Here is a 23,127-nt window from a genome sequence, read left to right as displayed (position 1 = left end):
TCTACCAAGTTCATCAAGGCCACAAATCTGGGTCTTTAAAATTTGATCCATCGGTTGCAAATAGGGGTCTATTTTAAAAGTTATGATAATTTTAGTCGTTTGATCAAATTTCAAAGGTTCGAATTTGTGGCCTTGGTGGAAGGGATCCGAAGAGGATCCCCTTCCCTTGGTAAATGGTAGGTTTTGGAGAAGGAGAACCAACTCCAGGAATTATTGGTTTACTATGCTCACCATCCAATACCTTGTTGACAACATAAGCACTGAAGGGAAGGGGGAGATTTGCAAGTTTTTTTATGGTTTGTGAAAATGAGAGAGAAAAGTAGCTAATTGATTTTGGAAAATCACATATTAACATTTGTAATTTATATGCATGTGTTCGATTGTTATTTATGTGTAACGAGAGGGAGAGAGTTGTTTGTGAAGAGGATAGGTTCCTTGCAAATCACAAATTAACACTTACAAATTTATAATGAAGTGACTTCTCAAAATAATAATAAAAAATTTGTGCACGTGTCAAACTACAATTTATTTGTAGCATGATCACCATCTGTAAAGAGGAAAAACTTCTTACAAACCACAAATTAACACCTATAATGAAGTGACTTACCAAAATGACAACGACAACAAGCTTTATCTCACTACGTGGGGTCGGTTGTACAAATCTTAAACCATGCACCTTGCACAAATTAACCACAAATTTAACTCCGCTTGCATAAGTTTAACTTACGCTACCGATCCCAAGTAGGAGGACAAGGAGCATGTTAAGTAGTCGACAACCGGCACTTTGTTTTTCACATTCAAGCCCTATGGCACGACTTATAAAATTATAAAAAGAAAAAAATGTATGCATATGTGTTAACCTGTAATTTGTTAGTAACGAGATAACAATATGTAAATAGAGAAAAATCCTTACATGTGAGGAGCTAAGACTTGTCCTCTACATATTTCTTCCTAGTGAGTTTCCTAAAGAGCGCTATTTGTCTTTGCGTCAGATTGCATTATCCTTCCTTTTGAATATCAAGGAAAGACAAAGTAGGAAGAAAATTGAACCCTGCTCCCCACGATCTTTAAAGGTTTACACCTTGTACAAAAATCTTAGACTTGTGTGGTTCGTAATCCATCAGACCTCAAGGTCATGGAGCAGAAGAGGTTGTGGCAAGTGTTCATATCAGTCTTGGCTTCTAGCAGTCCTAGACCAAGTCAAAACTAAGAAAAAAAAAATCAGATAGTGGTTGCTGGTCAAAACAATCCTTTGATAAGCATGGGGCTTTGGTTCTTGAATGAATAAAAGATTATATCATTAATTAAGTTTTTCTTTAGGTTAATTATTTGACATAAATTTATATAACCAACCTTAATTAGTACGGTAGGTTGGAGGTCTCAGTAAGCAGGTGATACTCGTTCACACACATACAATCCAATTAGGAACATCAAATAAGAGAAAGATTAAGCAAAAAGAAACATTTTAAAACAATGGAAGATTAGCACAGCTACCTTTTGTAATTAGCAACATATACATATATATATATACAACAAATAATAATAAAAATAAAATATTTTTCAACTTTCACAACCTAAACAATTGTAAAATATCTGATTTAGAACGCACATGACTAATTCTTTTCTAAACGAAGAGTTTATGTAACCTTGGAATGTATGTTTTTTCATTAAGTACAAGTTTTTATCCACTATGCCAATGACCAAAAATAATTGCTAGCTAGTTGTATTGGTTTAGTCTAAGTGAATCACCTTTACTACCAAACCAAAGGAAATTATAACTACACACGTTTTTTTTTACTTTTCACACACTATTATTTAAGTTCATATGTTGTTTTCATTTGATTTATTCAATTTAACGAAAAAAATAAATAGAGTGTATGAGAGACAAAAAAAAAAATTGTGTGAAAGGCTGCAATAGTGTGTGAAAATCAATAAAAAAAAAAAATTAATGAAAAGGATTTGAAAACTTTAAGTTTTAATGATAAGGACAAAATAAAGGGTAAAGTGAATAGTACCATGATTGACTTTTTTGTGTAAAAATATGGTTTTTCGTTAAAGTAAACAGTACCGGGTGCTTTTCGTTAAAGTTCTCTAAAAAAAAAGTCTGAACAAATGGTCATTGGAACATTATATCACTGTCCATATTACAAAAATGGCTATGTTCAACATCCATTGGAAGGTGAAATGATGTATTTCTTTTCAACAAACTAGAAGACATAAGACATGTTCAAGGGATCTGGATTGTATATATTGGTCAAACACAAATGTAAGAAAATTTGCCCTACAAGCCAATCCTAGTGGATGGGGTCCACTAGTTTTCCAAATAATATATAATTTTCCTATTTAACTTAGTTTATGAATGTCTGGATAACTAATTTTCTATCATATACAAAGATAAAAGGACAAGGATTGTCTGTCCTCCTAGTTGTGGTGTTATTTCATGCCCTCCTATTTTGTGCGATCACGGTTAAGTCACGTTAATATTTTATATTTTTATTGTTTTTTGTCTTATTATCTCATTAAAAAATTAATATAAAATATTAACGTGGTTTAACCGTGACCGCACAAAATAGAAGGGCACCACAACTAGGAGGGCAGACAATCCTTGTCCAAGATAAAAAGTAAATAAAAAACAGTAATGCCGTACGTCAGTGATGTTTTGATTGAATTCCAGAAGCTATCTAAATCATTTCTGCTGTATGGGAAAGCTTCAAAGGCTTCATCAGCAAGTAAGAAAAATCAGAATTGCGTTCAGACTTGGATTCTCCCTTTAGCTAGCATCAACTTCCAAGCTTTTTGAGACTTGAAACAGTACTGAAACGCAAAGACTGAGACTTTGTCGTTAAAAGTTAGTGTTGATTTACTAGCTATAAACAAAAGGAAATTAAAGATCGCTGCAAGTCATTTGCTAAAAGATCATATCCGATATCAACTTTGATAATGACAATTGACCGAGTAGTAGGTTGCTAAGTTCAATATTAAGGAAAGGGATATCTCCGGATCTCTTCCACCTAATCCTCCTCATAAAACAATTTGGACCCTTAAAATTTAATCCAACAACTAAAATTATTATAACTTTTAAAGTGAGCCCGTATTTTTATCCGTTGGATCAAATTTCAAGAGCCCGTATTATTTGATGAAGAATATTAAGTGGAAGGGATTAGGAAATGATCCAAAATTGACACACCCGACCCTGATATTCTCCAAATACCAGGGTAGGCACGTGCTGGCTGACACTTGAAGGTGATAAAGCCATATTCAGATGCATGAGAACTAGAAACAATTAACCGACATAAATAAAACTTGTAAATTTAATTATAATGAATGTGCATTTATGGAACGTGTTCAGAGCATACAACTAAATTAAGACACTAAAAATGAATAATATAAAATTGAATGAACAAAAGGATGGGTCCTACACTGAGCGGACTCGAAGATGCTGATGCGGGAGTGCCTTGACGCCGAGATTGTACACCTCGATTCTAAGTTCTGAGGGAGCGCAAAACAAAACATGAGTGAACCAAGTTGATATATACGTAGTAATAAAACAGTTAATCTTTAACATACTAACCCCCATGTTTAGAAAACTCGTATAGCATAATATGTAATAGGTTTTCCGAAAACCTTAGCATGCCATAAAACTTCATAAAACATATATCATATATAGTGCTTAACAATGTTATCATAATCGGCCGAAGTCACCAACCCACACCCGGCCGTAGCTATATATAAGTATCTCCCGACTGAAGTCACCAACCAATGCCCGGCCGAAGCCATATAAATATCTTCTACCCGTAGGCACTACAACCCCTGGCCGAAGCCAATATAAGTACCTTCCGCCTGAAGGCACTACAACCCCCGGCCAAAGCCAATATAAGAATCTTCCGTTCGTAGGCACAACCCTCTGGTTGAAGCCAATATAAATGTATCATTTGCCCGTAGGCAGGACCATTCGCCCGTAGCCAGTAACATATGCCCGTAGGCAGGACATTCGCATGTAGGTAGATCATTTGAATAACCACTAAGTAAGTACATAAGAACATTACCATAATATTTTTAATATATGTGGATATATATATATATATATATATATATATATATATATAACTATCTTAATCGTAGCTCAGTAGCTAAAACGTCATATCATAAAACCACGTTCATAAGTATGTATATAGTCATCAATCATATATACCACAAGGAACGTAAAGTCGATAAAGCATGATATTGATAAAGCATGGTAACTAATTCACTCATAAACGTTGCATAAAATGTAGTCATAAAATCATGTTTTTCATGTATGCATTTCTAATAGTAAAATATGCATTTTGGAAGGGGTCCACTCATCTTACACTGTTGGCGAAGAGCCGTGCAAACAAGAGAGGACGGAAACGCCATAAACAATTGCACCTAAACACATAATGGTACCAATTAATAAAACTATATCATAGCGATTGAATTTCAGGAAACGGACGTCATAAACGAATTCAGAACGTTGAAAAACATAAGGTGGACCTCAGATACCCCCACTCCTTGCCACGGGGTGGTGGCCCTGACGGCCACATGCCATTTTGGGTTACCTAAAAAGTCACCGGCAACAGCGGTGGAGCACAGTACCTTTGGTGGAGGTGTGTGTGCTCTACGCGCCAGCAAAAGCAGGCACCCACGCTCGCCCACGCTCAGGTCCATGCGCGGCCTACGCACCAACTGGGTTCTATGTTTGGGCCGGTTCAGTACTGGGTTGGGCTTGGTTCATGGGCTAGGGCCATTTAGGTTTGGGCCAGGCTTACATGGCCCAAAGGCTTAGGTTGGGCTCAATGGGTCGAAGGCCTTGGGTTGGGTTTTAAACCTAGATTTGGTTATGGTTTGGGCCTGGGTCCGGAACTTTGGGTTGGGTTGATCCGGTTTTCAGGCCGGATTCGCGAATGAGGAAGCCGGAGCTTTCCAAGCTCTGTTCAACCCCCAAACCTAACTAAAACAAGTCATGCAATATACCAAATTAAAACCCAAGGAACAAGGAAGAGATTCGTATTAATTTCAAGATGTGAGGTGGCCGAAGTTGGCCGGAAAACGCTCTAAAACCCATGGGTTCTCGCTGGAAACTAGGAAGGGTTTCCCGAGGTGTTCTTCGTCCAAAAACCACAAAAAAACTACTCAGAGACCTCTCAAAATCACTCCTAAATACGATCAAAGAGGTTCTACGAGCTTACCATGATCAGAGGTGGTGGAGACTTACCGGTTTTTCCTTTGTACCTTTGCACCGGTTCTCGTGGTGTCCAGGTTCTGGAGTCGTCACACACAGATAAGGGAGAAGGACAAGAGTGGTGAGGGAGATCAAAGAGAGATAGAGAAAGTTGGTATATGTGTGGGTGTGCAAGTTAACCTCAGGGAGGGTTTGGTGCAGCGAGAGGAAGAGGGAAAGAGAGAAAATGGAATCTATCAAGCCAAGTCTCAAATAGTGCCATACACAAACTGAAAATAAAAACTATCATCGTAACTACTCCAAAAGAGATCAGTGCAAAATCTAATCATTTAGAAACCACAAATCAAAAGAACGCAACACGTCTTTCAAGATCTAGATAGTTTGTTTAAGACTAACCAACAGTCTGCAAATAAAAATGCAATACAAGACAAACAAATTAGTACTCAAAGCCTTCACGATAACTTCACAGAATTTAGAAATGGAACACGCATCACTAAAAGGTACAAAAGTGACGACACACTGAAAACCAGAACCATGTGATTCACAACCCCCCGACTGAAGCTAATTAAATGTATCATTTTCCCGTAGGCAGGACCATTCGCCCGTAGCCAGTAACATACGCCTGTAGGCAGGACATTCGCTTGTAGGTAGATCATTTGAATAACCACTAAGTACATAAGAACATTAACATAATATTTTTAATATATGTATATATATATATAACTATCTTGATCGGAGTTCAGTAGCTAAAACGTCATATCGTAAAACCACGTTCACAAGTACGTATATAGTCATCAATCATATATACCACAAGGAACGTAAAGTCGATAAAGCATGGTAACCAATTCACTCATAAACGTTGCATAAAACGTAGTCATAAAATCAAGTTATTCATGTATGCATTTCTAATAGTAAAATATGCATTTGGGAAGGGTCCACTCACCTTACACCGTTGGCGAAGAGCCGTGCAAACAAGAGAGGACAGAATGCCATAAACAATTGCACCTACACACATAACGGTACCAATCAATAAAACTATATGATAAAAATTGAATTTCGGGAAACGGACTTCATAAACAGATTCAGGACGTCGAAAAACATAAGGGGGACCTTGGGTACCCACGAGTCGCCACACGCCATTTTGGGTCGTCGGCACTGCCGTGGACGGCGGCAGAGCATATTACCTCCTGTGGAGGTGCGTGTGCTCCATGTGCCGGCCAAGGCGCACGTGCTCCTACGCGCAGGCCCACGCGCCCATTGGGTTTTGTGTTTGGGCCGGTCTGGTTCTGGGTTTTGGGCCGATTCAGTTCTGGGTTGGGCTTGGTTCCTGGGCTAGGGCCATTTGGGTTTGGGCTAGGCTTACATGGCCCAAAGGCTTGGGTTAGGCTCAGTGGGCAGAAGGCCTTGGGTTGGGGTTTGAGTCTAAATTTAGTTATGGTTTGGGCCTAGGTCTGAAACTCTGGGTTGATTCAGTTTTCAAGCCGGATTTGTAAAGGAGGAAGTCAGAGCTTTCCAAGCTCCATTCAACCCCCAAACCTAACTAAAACAAGTCATGCAAGATACCAAATTGAAGCCCAAGGAATAAGGAAGAGATTCGTACCAATTTCAAGACGTGAGGTGGCCGGAAAATGCTTTGAAACCCACGGGTTCTCGCTGGAAACTGGGGAAAGTCTTCCCAAGGTGTTCTTCGTCCAAAAACCACAAAACTACTCAAAATCACTCCTAAACACGATCAAATAGGTTCTAGGAGCTTGCCATGATCGTAGGTGGTGGAGAGTCGCCGGTTTTTCCTTCGTACCTTTGCATCGGTTCTCGTGGTGTCTAGGTTCCGGAGTTGTCACACGCAGATGAGGGAGAGGGAGAAGTAAGGTGAGGGAGATCAGAGAGAGAGTTGGTATGTGTGTGGGTGTGCAAGCTACCCTTAGGGAGGGTTGGGTGCATCGAGAGGAAGAGGGAGAAAGAGAAAATGGAAATGGGGCCAAGGACAAAATCAGAGAGAGGGCCATATATGGCACACCATTTAAGGCCATAAAGTCACATTTCAAACAAATATCCTACAACCAAAGTGAAATTACCAAAATACCCCTTTCGTTTGGTATGCAGACGGGACGGGACGGAACGGAATGGGACGGGACGAGATGGGACAGGACGGAACGGAACATAGAGGGATCAAAAATGCCCTTCGATGGAAACAAGGAGGAAGAAGAAGGAGACTGAGAGGTTATAATTTTGTGTTCCACGGATGTGGAACGAGTCGTTATAAGATGGTGAGGCGGAATGAAAATTCATCTAAAATTCGTCTCATGGAACAGCGCGTTCCACCCGTTTTAGGTGCACTAAACGTGAGACGGAACGCCTCGTCCTCATCACAAATGTATTTTTCTTTCCTAATATAGAAAGTTTGGAGTGTAGAATGAAATTTTTAGAATGCTAATAACAATTTCCATAGAAAATCCCTAATCTCAAAATTTACCGAGGAAATTAAACTCTAATATATATTCAAGTAAAGTCAAAGAAATTAATTAGCAGTCTCACACATGCAAAGTTGCTAAGTTGCAAATCTCCTAATCTGAAACTTAATTTGATAAAGCAGGAATACCCTTTAATTGATTAAGCTTTTTTTCTAACCGTGGTTAGCTTCTTTCTAACAATTTTCTGACCAAAGAAGCAATACCATCTCAAAATTCGCTCCACCAATTGATTGGAGACCAATAGTGATGTGGCTATGATGACCTCATTTGATACTAACAGATGTAATTTCCGGGAAGCACTGCAAGCTTTGGCCATCAGCATCTTTCTATCTATGAATTGAAAGGTCAGCTAAAGACTTGTCTTAATATTGACCAAAAGTCCCTATAAATACAATAGAGATGTAAGCTTCTTAATAATTCCTTTCACAACATAATAGAGTGACATAAATCGCCCACCACTAAAAAGCACCGTTGAAACTCTGGCGTTGCTTCTCTATTATCTTAAGATCGGTACTTCTTCGAAACCAATCCTCTTTAGGGTTCATCGGCATCCAGTCACTCCATGTAAGTAAACATTCAACCAGTTTCTCTCTTGTAAGTTATTTTACAGGCAATTCAATTGCAGGCATCAAAAGTACAAATATGCCAAGTTCTAGTGAGTGGGGGCAATACTACCAACAAGCCCTCATGGATAATGGGCAGAAAACAACACCCATTAGTGGAGGGTTTTCTGATTCCACTATTGTCACAACAAGTAGCCATACTGTGACAGAAATCAGCCCCAGCAGCCCTAGTGGGGGCCAGCGCACGCCAACAGGAACTGTGTCAAAACCCATCAGAAGGAGGTCTAGGGTTTCAAAGAAGACGCCCATCACCCTCCTCAATGCCAACGCCAACAACTTTCGAGATTTGGTGCAACAATTCACAGGTTGTGCTGCTTCTAGCACACCCCTTTCCTTTGGGAGCCAAAAGGGTCCGATCAACTTGAATTTTGGATCCAATAATAACGTGACTAGTTCTGTAATGGCACCTTTTGACAATCATAACTATAACTACCAGTATCATCAACAGTTGCAGCGGTTGGCGCAGCCGCCGCTACAAGTACAGCAACAACAACAACGACAACCGCTGCTACAGTTGCAAGAAAACCAACACTTACATCAAGGGGAACAACAAATGTATCCGATTGACAATGTTAGCGGTAGTGGTAACGATGTGTTCCAATATTCATCGACTAGTGTTAATTATAATCCTATGCAAAGTGTGGAGGTTGTGGATGGTTTTGTCATGGATCAGGAAGATATAGCTTTGCATGAATTTTCTAGGGAATTTTTCTCCAGTTAGAATAAAGTACTACATATTCATGACTAGGTCAAATAAAAAACAAAAGCAATGTAAATTTCTCTTTGATTATTCGTTAATGTTTTATGCTGTAATATTAGAATAATGAAGACATCATTTTCAAATGTTGCTCATATATGCACGATATACTATTACTTTATTTTCATTTTCTTAATACAAGCGGTAGGGGATCGGACACTTGTATAATGTGCTTCCGTAAATAAATGCTCTTAACACTAGCTGTAAATTCTTTCCATGGTATGTCCACCATTTTTTTTTTGGGGGTCCAAAGGTAATAATTCATTACCACAACAAAAAAAAATATTTACAAATTGGGATCCAATTACAAATAAAGTCCAATACTAAAATTTGAATCCCCCAGCAGGCCCAACCAAACGGATGAGTCAAAGCAAAACAAAACAAAAGCCAAAAACCCTAAGTACTCAGCCGCCGCCAACACCGCCGACCACGAACCACTGCCTCTTGCAGGCACCAGAATCCACCCAAAAGAAGCCTCCAAATCGAAAATCAAGAAGGTTCCACCCGTCTCCATCATGCCCCAACACTCAAATTTGCAGCCATCCAAAGAATGAAACTTGCAGGAAAAACCTCCCATAAGGAATCGTGCCAATGAAGGCATACAAATGGAAGGTGGTGGTGTAACCACCTGAGCAAGAGCTCTACACACCTTCCAAGATAGAAGCGAGATGCGGTTAGAGAAAATGGTTGTAGAAATGAGAAGTAGTTGGATCGAGAAGGGCCAAAACCATTGGGGGTAAGTAGAGAAATGGTTGAAAGGTGACATGGATGTTAGATAGCTGCATGAGAAGAGAAAGAAGATGGTCGGGATTAGGGATGGGCAAAATACGCAAGGGTTTGGGTAACCGCGGATACCTGCCCATTTAAAGTTTACGGTTACGGTTATGGATAACCGTTTAGACAAACAAACGGTTATGGGTATAAGCGTTTATCTATGAAATTTAAATGGACGGTTATGAGTATTACCCGCGGTTATAACGGGTATCCATTTACCCATTTATTTTTGTTTTTTACTTTGGAGTTATTGGTGATACTAATTCAATTTATGCATATGGGTGTGTGAAAAATCATGGAATGTAAACCTTCTGATTATGCATATTGATGAATGGTGATACTAACTCAATTGATTTGGATTTGGTACTCCGCTTTTGTTTGCCTTTATCTTTCTTTTTAAAAAATATTTTTTATGATAATTGAGTGTACAATGTAAACCTTGTGTGATCACTTACATCTGTTGAATTTATGTTAATTGGTGTCGGTGTTCCTAAATGGGATACTACTTCAATTTATACATTTCTTTTGTAGGCCTCTTTTGGTGACAACTACGAGTCGATAAAATTTTGTGATTGAACGTGCTAAAGCATTAGTGTTTGAAAGTGTTTAGTTTCGAAATATTTTGAAGCTTTGAATCATCTAGTATTCAAGTTAATGACTACTCTTTGTTTTTAGCCGCTTTACTTTGTAATCATATGGATTATAATTAAAGACTTGCTTGGGTATAGCAGAAAAATATCGTTTGTAAACTATTAGTTCAATTATTAGAATTGTATGAGGACTTAAATGATTAAAATACGGAAATGCATGCTAAAATAGACCTATAACGGTGTTTAATTGTTAGAAAATGAAATTATGACAAATTTTTCTTTTGTAATTTTTAAGTTGTTAAAAAAAACATGTAGACGGGTGAAAAAATGGGTAAATGGGTAAGAAAAAGGATAAACGGGTTCAAAAACGGGTAAACGGGTAAATGATTATGGTTAAATGGGTATACGGTTATGGGTATGGTTTACCGTTTATAAACGGTTATGGGTATAGGTATAACCGTTTATGCAATTACCCAACCGGTAAACGGTTATGCGAGTATGAATATAAACATTTATGAGTAAATAACCGCAGTTACCCACCCGCCATAACCGTTGCCCATCTCTAGTCAAGATGAAGGAATTTCCGACAAAGGCGAAAGTTCCACTAGATCTGAGGCAAGAGGAGGAAGAAGGAAAGGCCGAAAACAGGGAGCAACAAGGAAAACTGAAGAAAAATAAGAGAAAAAAAAAATAGAAGAAAAAAGAAAGGACTGTCACCGACCTAGGCCTTGTTAGGGCCGGCGGTTGAACGGAGAAGAAAGTTCCGGTCACTCACACAAGGATGAGAAACACTCTCGGTTTGAGAGAAATAGTCTCACCGAAGGGAGATAAAGTTTTGAACAAAGCGCTTAGGGGACTTTGAACCATTATTTTGGTGTGGAGGAATCCCATGCATTCTCAGCAAGGAGAACCTAATTTATCGAATATTTATTATATGTTTGTGTGTGTTTTAGTTTGTATAAAGTTTTACAATATATACGGCTTATTAATTTATTACCCCTTAAAATTATTATTTAGTCTCATTTTACATACTGAACTACTTTTGTCCTACTTTGCTCTTGAAAACTTACAATAAAATGGTTGCTCTTCTCTAGCTTTATGATGAATTGCCATTGTCACTAAGAAGATTAGTCGTCAACTGAACTCAATGATTGGATTTGCAAGCTTAAATACCTTTCTCCTCTTTCACTTAACCTTAATTTTTTTTCTCAACTTTTCTTGCCACAATTCACATGCGGTCTGGCAAATATGTGGTGATTTACCAAAATTCCCATGTAAGTGATACATCACCAAGTATGGGGCTTATTCTGCTTGTGTGAAAAATAAAATGTCCGAACTACGTTTTGATAAAACAAATATTTGACAGAATTGACAAAAAATGGGGTGATCCAAGACTAAATGAGACGAAAATGGCAATTTCAGTGGACAAAGTGAGACAAAACTAGTTTTAAGACTTAAAATGAGATTAAATGGTAGTTTCATAGGGTAAATTAATTAATAAGCCTATATAATATTTTTTTAGAAGGGAAATTTAACGAAAAACTCCTGTTATTGTTCACTTTAACGAAAAACCATATTTTAACACTAAAAAGTCAATCATGATACTATTCACTTTACCATTTATTTTGTCTTTATCGTTAAAACTCAAAGTTTTAAAGTCTTTTTTATTTGTTTTCTTTTTTTAGAAGGGGTCAAGCAAGTAAATGCTCTAGTTAATGCATGTTAATTACAATATTTCCTTTTCCTTATAGCAAGTCACAGCAATGTAAGCACTGAAACTTTGAGATAAAGAAATAATACCTAATTAGCTTTTAAAAAATTGGATTTGATGATCCGTTTAGCTTCAACATGAACTAATCAAATCTTGGAGGTTCCAAATTCCAATGTTCCACTGTTCCTGTTGATGGTGTGCTGTAGTGGTGTGCTAATGCTGCTGCAATAATTTAACATTTCCACTGTTGATGGTGTGCTGCAGTCCTAATGCTGCTGCAATAATTTAACATTTCCGCTGCTGCAATAATTTAACATTTCCACTGTTGATGGTGTGCTGCAGTCCTAATGCTGCTGCAATAATTTAACAGTTCCACTGTTGATGGTGTGCTGCAGTAGTGGTCTGCTAATGCTGCTGCAATAATCTATTTAGTCACGATCATTGACTAATGACTATTGACTTGTAAGATAGTAGAGAGTGAAAAAAGGGCGAGGGATCTGGACAAGAAAGTGGGCTGTTGTTTTGTTAAGGACCATTTTATTGTAAGAAATATTATTATTCTGCAATTTGGGTTTATCCATAATAAAAAGCCGATCGACTCTCACTTGGTTGACCAAGAATCTGAGCTTGCTGATCGACTCGGTAGTTGGTCTATATGCGCCAAGTGTAATTCAATTTCTTGTTTCTTTGCCCCTTTTTAAAAACTTAGGAAACATTCTTCCTTTTGCATTTAACCTTACACTTGCTTAAAAATTATGTTACGTAATACGCTCTAAAATCATCTATATTCAAAATTTTTAACCATTAAGTTATTCATCAACAACACACTAAGTCACCAAAATTTAAAATCCAAAATCTTTGAAGTATAAATATCCAAAAGATACATTTCAGGATTTTTTTGGGTATATATACCGATGCCATTTAAGGAATATGTAGGATGTAGCCTTGTTTAGTTGGACTGGTTCCAGTCAATATGCTCTTTCCGAAGCGGTGTAGGGAAATTCCATCCAAAAGCCGTCAACCAAATTGGACTGATCAGATCAGATTTCCAAGTTCCTTTCCTTCTCAAATAGGTTGCTATAATTAGCTTCAAAGACTTGATGGTCACGGGTCTTTGTCTTATAATTCTAAACTGATCTGTACACATTTGCCATCTTTCAACATGCATGCTTTTTGAAATTTCCAAGCATCACTAATTAAACATTAAAATTCATGGTAATATATTTGTCAGAATGGACAAGGTGGTTCATGAGAAATAATCGGAAGTCTCCCTTGTGAGGTCTTCTGTAATTGTTATTTGACTTAGCTGCTCTTAGAAGTAACCTAAGTTTTAGCCTTTAAACTGCTGTACTGGTTACTCATTCATACAACAAAAGTTGATTAAGACATTGTGTTCGTTTCTTTATATTAAATTTTAAGTCTATTTCTTGATATAGTAGTTTGAATAGTTGCTAATCTAATTTGTTAGGACAATGTATTTATTGTAAGCAGCATGAGGTTTTAAGTTCGACTTTTACGAATAACGAATTTTGACGTTAAATTATGTTTAATTGTCTGGCCCATATATCCATCTTCCAATATCATTGTATAAAAAAAATTGTAGTTCAAAATATAGGTTTGCGACAATTTTGGCTTTTAAACTAAAATGATCTCTAAGATTGGTATAACTTATCACTTTGGTTCTTGAGATTTAAAATCGATAGCACTTGTTTCTTAGTTTGTCTACCATCAATCATTTTGGTCGTTGCGTGAAAAATCTTTGTTAAATAAGGAGAAAATAACAAAAAAACCCTTCATTTGTCAACTCATTTTAGTCTATTGTTAATTAAATTGAGTGTATTTTTATCATTTTGATTTCTTATTTAACTGTGTATTTTTTCAACAGAACAACAAAAATGATTGATAGTAGACAAACTCAATGAGCACTTCTATTAATTTCAAATCTTAGAGATCAAAATGAAGAATTATGTCAATCTCATAAACTATTTTGGATAAAAAGCCGGACAAATTTTGATGTTAAAAATTCACGAGAAATTAAACTGTGTGAAGATGAAGTGCATAAAAAAACATCTAAGAAAAAAATTGAAAAAAAGGGGAAATGAGATGGGCTAAAAGAAGGGTAATAGGGTTGAGGGAAGCTGTTGGGCTCGGTCTCGGGTTAAGACCCGTTATGCAATGCGGTTCGCGGGCTTTTTGCTGCAAACTGAAAATACGAAGCCGCGAAGAACAGATGAACTCAGCAGAAAACTCAACACTCGAAGAAGAAGATTGAGAACTGAGGAGGTATGTGGGCGGCAACGGTCTCCTTCCCATGTTATGCATGCCCGAAACGAACTTCTCTCTCAAATCGTACGGTCGCCAAACCATTGAACCTCAGAGTCAGAGCTTCGTTCTTCGACTATCCTCTCGCAAGCAAAATCTTGGTTACAAGTATGGATTTTTATGTTTACTTCGTACAATTACTGTGAATTAGGTTGGTTTTCCATTTGGGTTTTCTTCATTATGTGAATTGTGGTAAATTTTGATTGATTTATCGGTGAATTTTGGTGTAATTCATGCAGTGGAGTGGCTCTTGTTCTGAGTTTTTACTGTTTTATCATCTGGGTTTTCTTAAAGTTTAATTTTTGATGCATTTTATTGATTTATTATTTAATTTTTGACATAATTTCTCTACTCAATTGTGTTTGGGAAGTTTTGTGTTGTTATCATTTGATTGGAAATATATTAGCTTGTGAACATACATTGAGTACAGTTTATTTGGATTGAGGTTAGCAGCACACACTCGAATTCGCTGCGATGATTCAAATGGAATGAGTGTAGGTTAGCAGTTAGTACAACTCAAGTTTAAGATGAGTGTGAAGATTATAAGGGAGTAGTTTAAGACTGATACAAATAGAATTTCCAGGGTGACTAATTTCATTGTCGTTGTTCAATATTTTTTAAGAGGAAACGGGATGAGAAGAGGTTATTGTTTACAAGAGGAAGTGAGGTGGTCCATTTTGCCTATTCCTGTACATGTGAAGTTAAGTAGGCACCGGCAAAGCCGGAAAAGTAAAATGATACGGCTAACACAGGTTGTTCATCTGTGTTTCAGATTCAGACATTAGCAACATTAGCTAGGATGATAGTTAACAAGGTAGCATTGAGAGTCATGGATGGACAATCTTCTTTGGAACATTGTTAATGGCTAAGCCTTTTGTGGATCTATAGAATATGATTAGGTTTACTTAAGCTGCTTCTAGGTGCGCAATTACTTGGTTCTCCATCCAAAGTAAGCTCACTACAAGCAGAGATTGTCTTGGCACTAACTAAATATCTCACTTGTGTTTTTTGCAATCATTGCTTGGAACGAAATTTAAGTACCATTTGCAGTTGTAGTCAACAATCGCAAGAGCAAGGAGTTGGTAGCAGCTGTAGCAATTTCTTCACTGAGGCCTCAGATCCTTGCATTTTATCATGTATTCTAAGTTTATAGCCTTTTTATGTACCATAGTATAGGTTTGCAGCAGCAGCTATAGCGAGTTAGTACTTCACAAAGATAATACCAGATAACCGAAGATCCCCAAAAATATAAAGATACTATGCAATTTGTCTTTAACTGTCCAAGTTCTAATGTACTTGCTCACGGACATCATTCTTTTTTCTGCATTTTGTCCCTAAGTTTAAGAGGTCCCAACATTGATACTTTGTAAGCTGTGAATCTGCTTGATTGTGGACATGACACAAGTAGGGTAAAATTCCCAACCAGCCTGCTTCGGATTTGGAAGGGGTGAATAACTGTGGTTCGCCACTAGTTGTCTCTGTTTTTTTTTTTTAAATAATAATTTCACATGATCAATTGGTCTAACAGCACTCAGTTTTCACTTTGTTATGTATTAAATATTAGAGAAATCCTAAAAACACTCTAAAAAATGAGGCTATGAATCTCCTTAACATTTCCCTAAGAGCAACTCCAGCGGGAGCTCGTGCTCAAAGGATGGACTGCGGAAAAGGGCCTGATTGCCCGAGGGAGGAAGTCCAGCGTTGGCTGGCGAGCGAGCCCGAGCAGGCCCGAGGAAGAGGCCTGGTGATTCGTGCCGGCCCGAGCGCCCGAAGGCAATGTGACGTGGGCTGACGTCAGGACGACGTCAGCCATAATATAAAAGTAATAAAAATTAAAAATTAAAAATAAAAACCTAGGTTTCGAACTCAACGGCTCTCGCCGGAGTTCGTTGCCGAGGTTGATGATACAGCAACAGACAAATGGCAAAGACTAAACCCAAGGGTTTCAACTCGAAACACATAAAAAACCAAAGAATAACTCAAGCAATTGAAGTAGGGCAATAACCTCATTTGGGTTTGAGCAATGGAAGCTTGAAGCTCTCGGCTTCAATGGTGGATCACCCAAATGGTGCTCTGATGATGCATGCAAAGATATATTCAAGTTCCTCTCATCTAAGGGATTGAGATTTCAAAGTTTGTTAGTTTGATTTGCTTCGGTTTCAAAGAAGAGGAAGGATGAAAAGGAAAAGGAAGGATATATGGATTGGAATCTGAGCCTGTGCCTTGGCGTCGGTCCATTTTGTTATTCATATGAGAGAGAGAGAGAGAGAAGGAATAGGAAAAGGAAGAGTGTTGTAGAAAAAAATGAAAAGGAAGAGTGTCGTGGAAAAAGATGAAAAGGAAAAGTATGAAAAAGGAAAAAGGAAAAACATTTAAAATGATTTTGTATTATTTTATAAATAAAAAAATAATAATATTTTATCATCAATTATCAGGGCTATTTAGTGTAAAGGTAAAGATGCAAAAAATGATTACTGTTTATTAAGGACAGTTCACTGGGTAGATAACATAGTAGATAGCGCTAAGGGCCTCCACCACGCTGGAACTGCTCTAAATATTAAGTATAACATAGTAGATAGCGCTAAGGGCCTCCACCACGCTGGAACTGCTCTAAATATTAAGTTGTGACATATTATCTCCTCTTATGAGTAGATTAACGGCCAAAAAACAGTACTAACTGATTTTTGGATGCAGGGATAACCGTTAAGACAACAACAACGTTGGCGGACGGAGACAGATAACCATCATAGTTAAAGCCCGAACACTTGAAGAGAAACCAGCGTAGAAGGGTATTTGTACGTTAACTACAAAACTCCAAGTGTGTGGTCCTTCAGAGAGAGAGAAAGAGAGAGAGAGCGAGTGAGTGCGAGAGGGAGAGGCTGTGAAGCTCTCTATTTCTGTGAGAGAACCAATTTAGCAAAAAACCCCAAGAATTTGCAGTTGAGAGAGACAGAGAGTGATGGAGGAAGAGAAGCAGCAGAGTGTTGAGGAGGAGGAGCGTCCAGTGAGAGTGTATGCAGACGGCATTTATGATCTCTTTCACTTCGGCCATGCCCGTTCTCTCGAGCAAGCCAAGAAGCTGTAACTCTCTCTCTCTAGAATTCAACTGGGTTTTCATATTTTCAGTGAAATTACATGCTTTTTCTTGGATCTCAAGCAATTTCCCTGTCAAGGCTTGAATTTGTTTCGGGGTTTAACTGGATGTTTACTGTCTTGAAGATTGGTTAAGTAACATTTTTTAATTAATTCTCTCTTTGCTTGTGTCTGCCTTGGAATTCGAATTCGAGGCCAAAAAGTTTCTTTCCTTGTTCTTTGTTACTGTTAGTTGTAAATTTCCAAATTTGATAAGTTGGATGAAGTGTGATTTGGGTTTGGATTGTTTCGTTTATGTCTAAAATCTAGGTTTCCGAACACGTACCTGCTTGTTGGCTGCTGTGGTGATGAAATTACCCACAATTATAAGGGAAAAACTGTTATGACTGAGAAGGAGCGCTATGAATCGCTCCGCCATTGCAGGTTAGTTTATCAATTTGCCTAAAGTTTTTCACTTTGTTAGGTTAAGCTAAACACAGCGAAGGGTCGGATGGAAAGTACTTGTTAATCTTCTGCTTATTGCTGTTAAAACCTTTTTATGATTGCTTTGCATCTAACCAAAAATGTAAATTCGTAGTGTTGAAAACCATACTTTGCATCGTCACTCTCTCAGTTACCTACTTTACATTTCTCAATTGTTGTTCCTGAAGCATGGTGTTGTAATATATATGCTACAGATGGGTGGATGAAGTTATCCCCGACGCACCATGGGTGCTCTCGCAGGAGTTTCTTGACAAGCACAAGATTGACTTTGTGGCACATGACTCTCTTCCGTAAAGTTAACCCACCCCAAATTAATTACGATTTGCAAAATTTCTGTATCATCAATCTGATGCTTCTTTTTTGTCCTAAATTTGTAGCTATGCTGATGCAAGTGGCTCTGGAAAGGATGTCTATGAGTTTGTAAGTTCTGTTGATAACCGAACCCACGTGTTTATTTCCCATTCAGATCATTGTGGCCTTCTCTTTTTCCTTTTTGTATCTGTCAAGGTTTTATTTGTTCTCTGTACTGTCGTGATATAACCACTTAATATTGAGTAGATTAAATTCTGGGTGGCGATAGGAATAAACACTTACTGTCTTATATGCCCTGTTTTCTTCTAATTCTTGCTGTTAGGTTTTTGCTATTAATTTATATCCTCTTCTTCTAACTCCTAGTCTTTATCTGTCATCTTGCTTTGTTTCAGCCACTTATGCAGTTGTTTATCGGTAGTTTACAAGTGTGGATGCTTCCAGTGTGTTAACTTTTTGTAGCAGTTCTTATTCTGTCGATATGGTTATTCATCATTCTTGATTTTCATAAATGGCATGTTTTATTTTGTAATTGACATAAACTGCCACACAGGTTAAGTCCGTTGGTAAGTTTAAGGAAACAAAGCGAACTGATGGGATCTCTACGTCAGATCTCATAATGAGGATAGTTAAAGATTACAACCAGTATGTGATGCGTAATTTGGACCGCGGGTACACAAGAAAGGATCTAGGTGTTAGCTATGTGAGGGTGAGTTCTTGTTTATATGAATATCTCATGTTAATGTGATGGCTTGCTTTTTTGTTCTGGTGTGAAAAGTGATATCCGTCATCCTTATCTCCTACTATTAGGAAAAGCGACTGAGAGTGAACATGGGACTGAGAAGATTGCGTGAAAGGGTGAAGGTGCACCAAGAAAAAGTAGGAGAGAAGGTATGTATTCCATGATGCTTAATAATATTTCCTACCTTCTCATATGCATCATTGACTGGAGTATCTGAGATTGTAATCCAGCAGGCTTCAGTACCCTATACCGTTCCATTACATAATGTACGCGTTACCACAACTTACACCATATATGTAGTTAGTAACACGCTTCAATACCCTATACTTTTTGTATTGCTATCAGTTTGGAATTTCCTTTCATAACTGCATCATTGGTGTTTCATATACTAAATAGATTGGGTTGCATATATTTAGAAAACAACGCATGAGAGAGACCAACCATTTGTTAAGTCCAAAAAGAATCGGATACGTGTATTGCCTTTTTGGTCTGGCCTCTCCGAGGGTACCTTCCTGTACTTTTACTTATGGCCTCACTCTGTTTGCAATTTATGCTGCATACTTTTGCAATTAGAACATATTTTTATCTTCTTAACGGACTATTGGACTTTGACATCTCTAATCTTATTTGCTTCTGGCATCATTTTTTGTTTTCACATATTTGTTGATTATTTCCTTATGTTTGCACTCAGCTAGAGTGAACCTGTATTTTAGAAAACCTTTAGGCTTAGAAATACCAACGAGACTCAACCTGCGGACTTAAGTTCCCTGATAATATTGATAATCTTGGTTTTGCTGGGCCCTTATTTTTCATGCACTAGTAAGAGCACTTAGAGCTGCAGTAAACGTGTTTTCACTTGGAGCAGCAGTAAACGTGTTTTTGCTTAGGATTTTCGAGTCGTAAGTTGATTGATATTTTACTCCGATGTGAATGTGCAGATACAAATAGTAACACAAACTGCCACAATGCGTCGTAATGAATGGGTGGAGAATGCTGACCGGCTGGTTGCTGGATTTCTTGAGAGGTTTGAAGAAGGTTTCCATAAAATGGTGGGCTCTCTTTCCCTTATCTCAGTTTGTTATACCGCTTGTGTTTGTATGCATGAGCTGATTTGAACATAATCAGGGAAGATTTATCTCATTTTCTTGACTTGAAAACTTGTCCTGGCCTTCCATCAGGGAACAGCCATAAGGGACCGAATTCAAAAGCGAATAAGGAAGCAGCAGTTCAGAGGGCTTTTATATGAAGAAGAAGATGATGAATTCTATGATGACTCTGAAGAAGAAAACGAGGATGAAGACGAGAACTGACGTTGCTTCTGTTGCTGTCAATTAGGAGCTGAAATACTTGTCCGTTGTATTAATTAATGTAGAACTAAGTAAGAAGTCGATAGCATTAGATTCCTTGATTATATGACTTCAGTTTGTGAAACGGCCAAAATCAAGGCTTGGATTTTCAAATTCAATTATAGTATTCTGTCATTTTCGTTTCGGTAGGTGCTTGTTTGATGTAGTTGACACAAAATCTTTATGAAGATCACAGATTTCTGCGAAGTCGTTCGAGTTTCCACAAATTAACAACTTTTCATTTTTCGGTTTCTTGTTTCGGAATCTCTCACATCAGATGAGGGTGATACCACCATCACTACATAGGAAGCTTTTTACAGAATGCACCCACCAAAACCAAATGCTGGAAAGGTTTCCTTGCAAGTTCAGCAGAACGAAACTGGGACATGCCTTTTTCTTTTCTTCCTTCAGCATTCCTCTCACCTCGTTGAGTCTATCACATGGGGAATAAAGTGCAACGGCTTTGTCCTTGAGAGCTGAGGAAATTTTAGTGCTGGTGGCTAGTATTTTAACGCCATCAAGAGACATACATGTGCTACATGGTTATTATACGAGATGGAATGACTTTAAAGTTATTTGGAAGATTCACGATTGATAAAATAAAATCATATTAAAATCAATTGTTTTTTTATTTACCAACTGTTGTCCGTTCATGTTATTTGAACTTAGGACATCTTCCAATAAGACGGAGACTGAGTCTACAAAACAAGTAATCGTTGACATCGTATTTCAAACATAATTTATCTTTTACAAATAATTTGAAGTTCAGTTGATTAAAATCATCTAACCATTCTACTCGAGGTCCTGATTTAAATTTTAGGAAAACTAATGAAAATGACTTGAAAACTTTAAGTTTTAATGATAAGGACAAACTAAAGAGTAAAGTGAATAGTACCAGGTTTGACTTTTTAGTGTAAAAATATGATTTTTCGTTAAAGTGAACAGTACCATGGACTTTTCGTTAAAACTCCCTTTAAATTTTTTTTCCTCAATATGACTCGTACAAAAGAGCAATTAACATTGATCTAATCGAGTAACTTTTAACTGTGTTGCACAACAGGAAAAAAGATATGCTGGAATCTGGACAAAGATTTGAAGGTCCCAAAAGTAAAGCTTGGATAAGTGTGAGGTGTAATTTTCATGTCTTTCAAAAGTATTGGTCCGCATTCACCCTGAAAAGAGAGCTGACATTTTTTTTATTATTTAAAGTCAATTAATAAGTTCATGTTTAACAGTTTACACACACACAAATGAAATATGGCAATAGCAAAAAAAAAAAAAAAAAAAAAATTAGAACAATTAATAATATAGTTTGCATGCTACAAAACTCCTCCATTCTCAACTCCATGAGGAAAGAATGAACTCATAAAATAGGTTATATAGGAAGAGAAACTAGTAAAACCAGATACTAATATCGAACCCTAATACAAACTCATGAGTTTCTGCAGTCATATCCACTCAACTAAGCTCATGACTTCTCTGTAGTGAGTCTCTTAGGTTGTGACAATCTCAGAAAGAGAGGGCATGGAGTCACTGGACTTGAGCCTATGCCGGCAAGTCGGACACGAAGAGTGGCAGAGCAACCACTTGTCAATGCAGGCAACATGAAACCGATGGTTGCACTTGGGCAGCACCCTTAACTTGTCCCCATCACAAAAATCTGCCAAACAGATAGCACAGCCTGAAGACGATGAAGATGGAGAAGTAGTACCTGAATCAGCGTAAGTTGAAGTAGGCAAAGCCACCATTTCCTTCTTCTTTAGGCCTGAATTAAGCCGGCGTGAAGCTACCCATTGGACCGGTTCAGTGAGGGTGCGATTCGTGCATTGAAAAACACAGTGTAACATGGAATTGAGACCAAGAGCACACACAAAGGCACAAAAGATTGCTGCCAAGATTACCATAAAGTTGAGATGATGAGTGGGTTGGAATTGATCATGATTAGGGTCTTGATCACAAAGTGTTCTTATTGAGATGGGACTGGGAATTGGAGGAGGGGGTGTTTGAGCCATAGAGATAGATATGAAAACTGAAGTGGTGGAGAAAATTGTAAACTTATGAGAGTAGTAGTAGGAAGATGGAGATATAAGTTTAATTAGTGGGAAGAAGGGGCATGAACATAGTTTTGATAGTACATGCTGAAAGGGAACGTAAATTTGAGGGAACATATAAAGAAAAGGCTATGGCTTAGTTAATGTAGGGTGTGGAGAGCAATGTGATTTTGGACATATGCAAAATACTTGGCTCATTGAAAAAGTTCTCTTACTAGACAAATTAGATTTGACCTGTATACATAAAGTTTTTTGTTGTGACCTTAAAACATATATGTATAAGATTGTGATTTGCGATTAAAGAAAATATAACTCTTGATATTGAAGAAGCCAAACATTGTTTTATAAGAAAAATAGTCCTTAATTAAGAGAACTTGCATGACATAGATTCACCGTTACATGACTTCTCATGCCCATAACACAAAGACATTTTCTTCTATAATTAGCACATACATTATTGTGACGGTAAACCTGTGTCGTACAAATTGTTCTCCTCAATTAATGGAGCGTGGGGAGAGTAAGGTGATGGATGAGGAAAATGGTGGCATGTTTGGATATGCTTGCTTGGCAATCCACTGTCTTCTTCTCTTTTGTTTAATGCGCTTCAAACCGTACCAATTCCTATTGGTTGCTTGTTTCCCACCAACTTGCAAGT

At 37.6% G+C, this 23,127-nt stretch overlaps 3 protein-coding genes across 3 annotated transcripts; 2 read left to right on the top strand and 1 right to left on the bottom strand.

Moving 5' to 3' along the window:
• Positions 1-8,083: 8,083 nt before the first annotated feature.
• Positions 8,084-9,137, top strand: LOC126624838 (VQ motif-containing protein 22-like). Its single transcript, XM_050293963.1, has one exon. The coding sequence runs from the start codon at positions 8,314-8,316 to the stop codon at positions 9,013-9,015; it is 702 nt and encodes a 233-aa protein (XP_050149920.1). The 5' UTR covers positions 8,084-8,313; the 3' UTR covers positions 9,016-9,137.
• An 8,038-nt stretch (positions 9,138-17,175) lies between these two features.
• Positions 17,176-20,628, top strand: LOC126623728 (choline-phosphate cytidylyltransferase 1-like). Its single transcript, XM_050292706.1, has 8 exons — positions 17,176-17,529; positions 17,851-17,964; positions 18,219-18,314; positions 18,402-18,444; positions 18,887-19,042; positions 19,144-19,224; positions 20,014-20,124; positions 20,254-20,628. The coding sequence occupies exons 1-8, from the start codon at positions 17,408-17,410 to the stop codon at positions 20,383-20,385; spliced, it is 855 nt and encodes a 284-aa protein (XP_050148663.1). The 5' UTR covers positions 17,176-17,407; the 3' UTR covers positions 20,386-20,628.
• Positions 20,629-21,701: 1,073 nt separating this feature from the next.
• LOC126623729 (RING-H2 finger protein ATL74-like) lies at positions 21,702-22,619 on the bottom strand. The gene has a single exon (XM_050292707.1). The coding sequence runs from the start codon at positions 22,587-22,589 to the stop codon at positions 21,915-21,917; it is 675 nt and encodes a 224-aa protein (XP_050148664.1). The 5' UTR covers positions 22,590-22,619; the 3' UTR covers positions 21,702-21,914.
• Between the last annotated feature and the right edge of the window lie 508 nt (positions 22,620-23,127).

This window comes from Malus sylvestris, chromosome 5 (assembly GCF_916048215.2).
Source record: "Malus sylvestris chromosome 5, drMalSylv7.2, whole genome shotgun sequence".
Classification (NCBI taxonomy): domain Eukaryota; kingdom Viridiplantae; phylum Streptophyta; class Magnoliopsida; order Rosales; family Rosaceae; genus Malus; species Malus sylvestris.
This window is presented reverse-complemented; position numbering and strand designations above follow the sequence as displayed.

Bases quoted from the DNA above. Each gene is read 5' to 3' on its own strand.
- LOC126624838 (XM_050293963.1), top strand. From the start codon at position 8,314: ATGCCAAGTTCTAGTGAGTGGGGGCAATACTACCAACAAGCCCTCATG.
- LOC126623728 (XM_050292706.1), top strand. From the start codon at position 17,408: ATGGAGGAAGAGAAGCAGCAGAGTGTTGAGGAGGAGGAGCGTCCAGTG. The intron at 18,315-18,401 runs GTAAAGTTAACC...CTAAATTTGTAG, and splicing joins GTGGCACATGACTCTCTTCC to CTATGCTGATGCAAGTGGCT. The intron at 19,225-20,013 runs GTATGTATTCCA...GTGAATGTGCAG, and splicing joins AAGAAAAAGTAGGAGAGAAG to ATACAAATAGTAACACAAAC.
- LOC126623729 (XM_050292707.1), bottom strand. From the start codon at position 22,589: ATGTTCCCTCAAATTTACGTTCCCTTTCAGCATGTACTATCAAAACTA.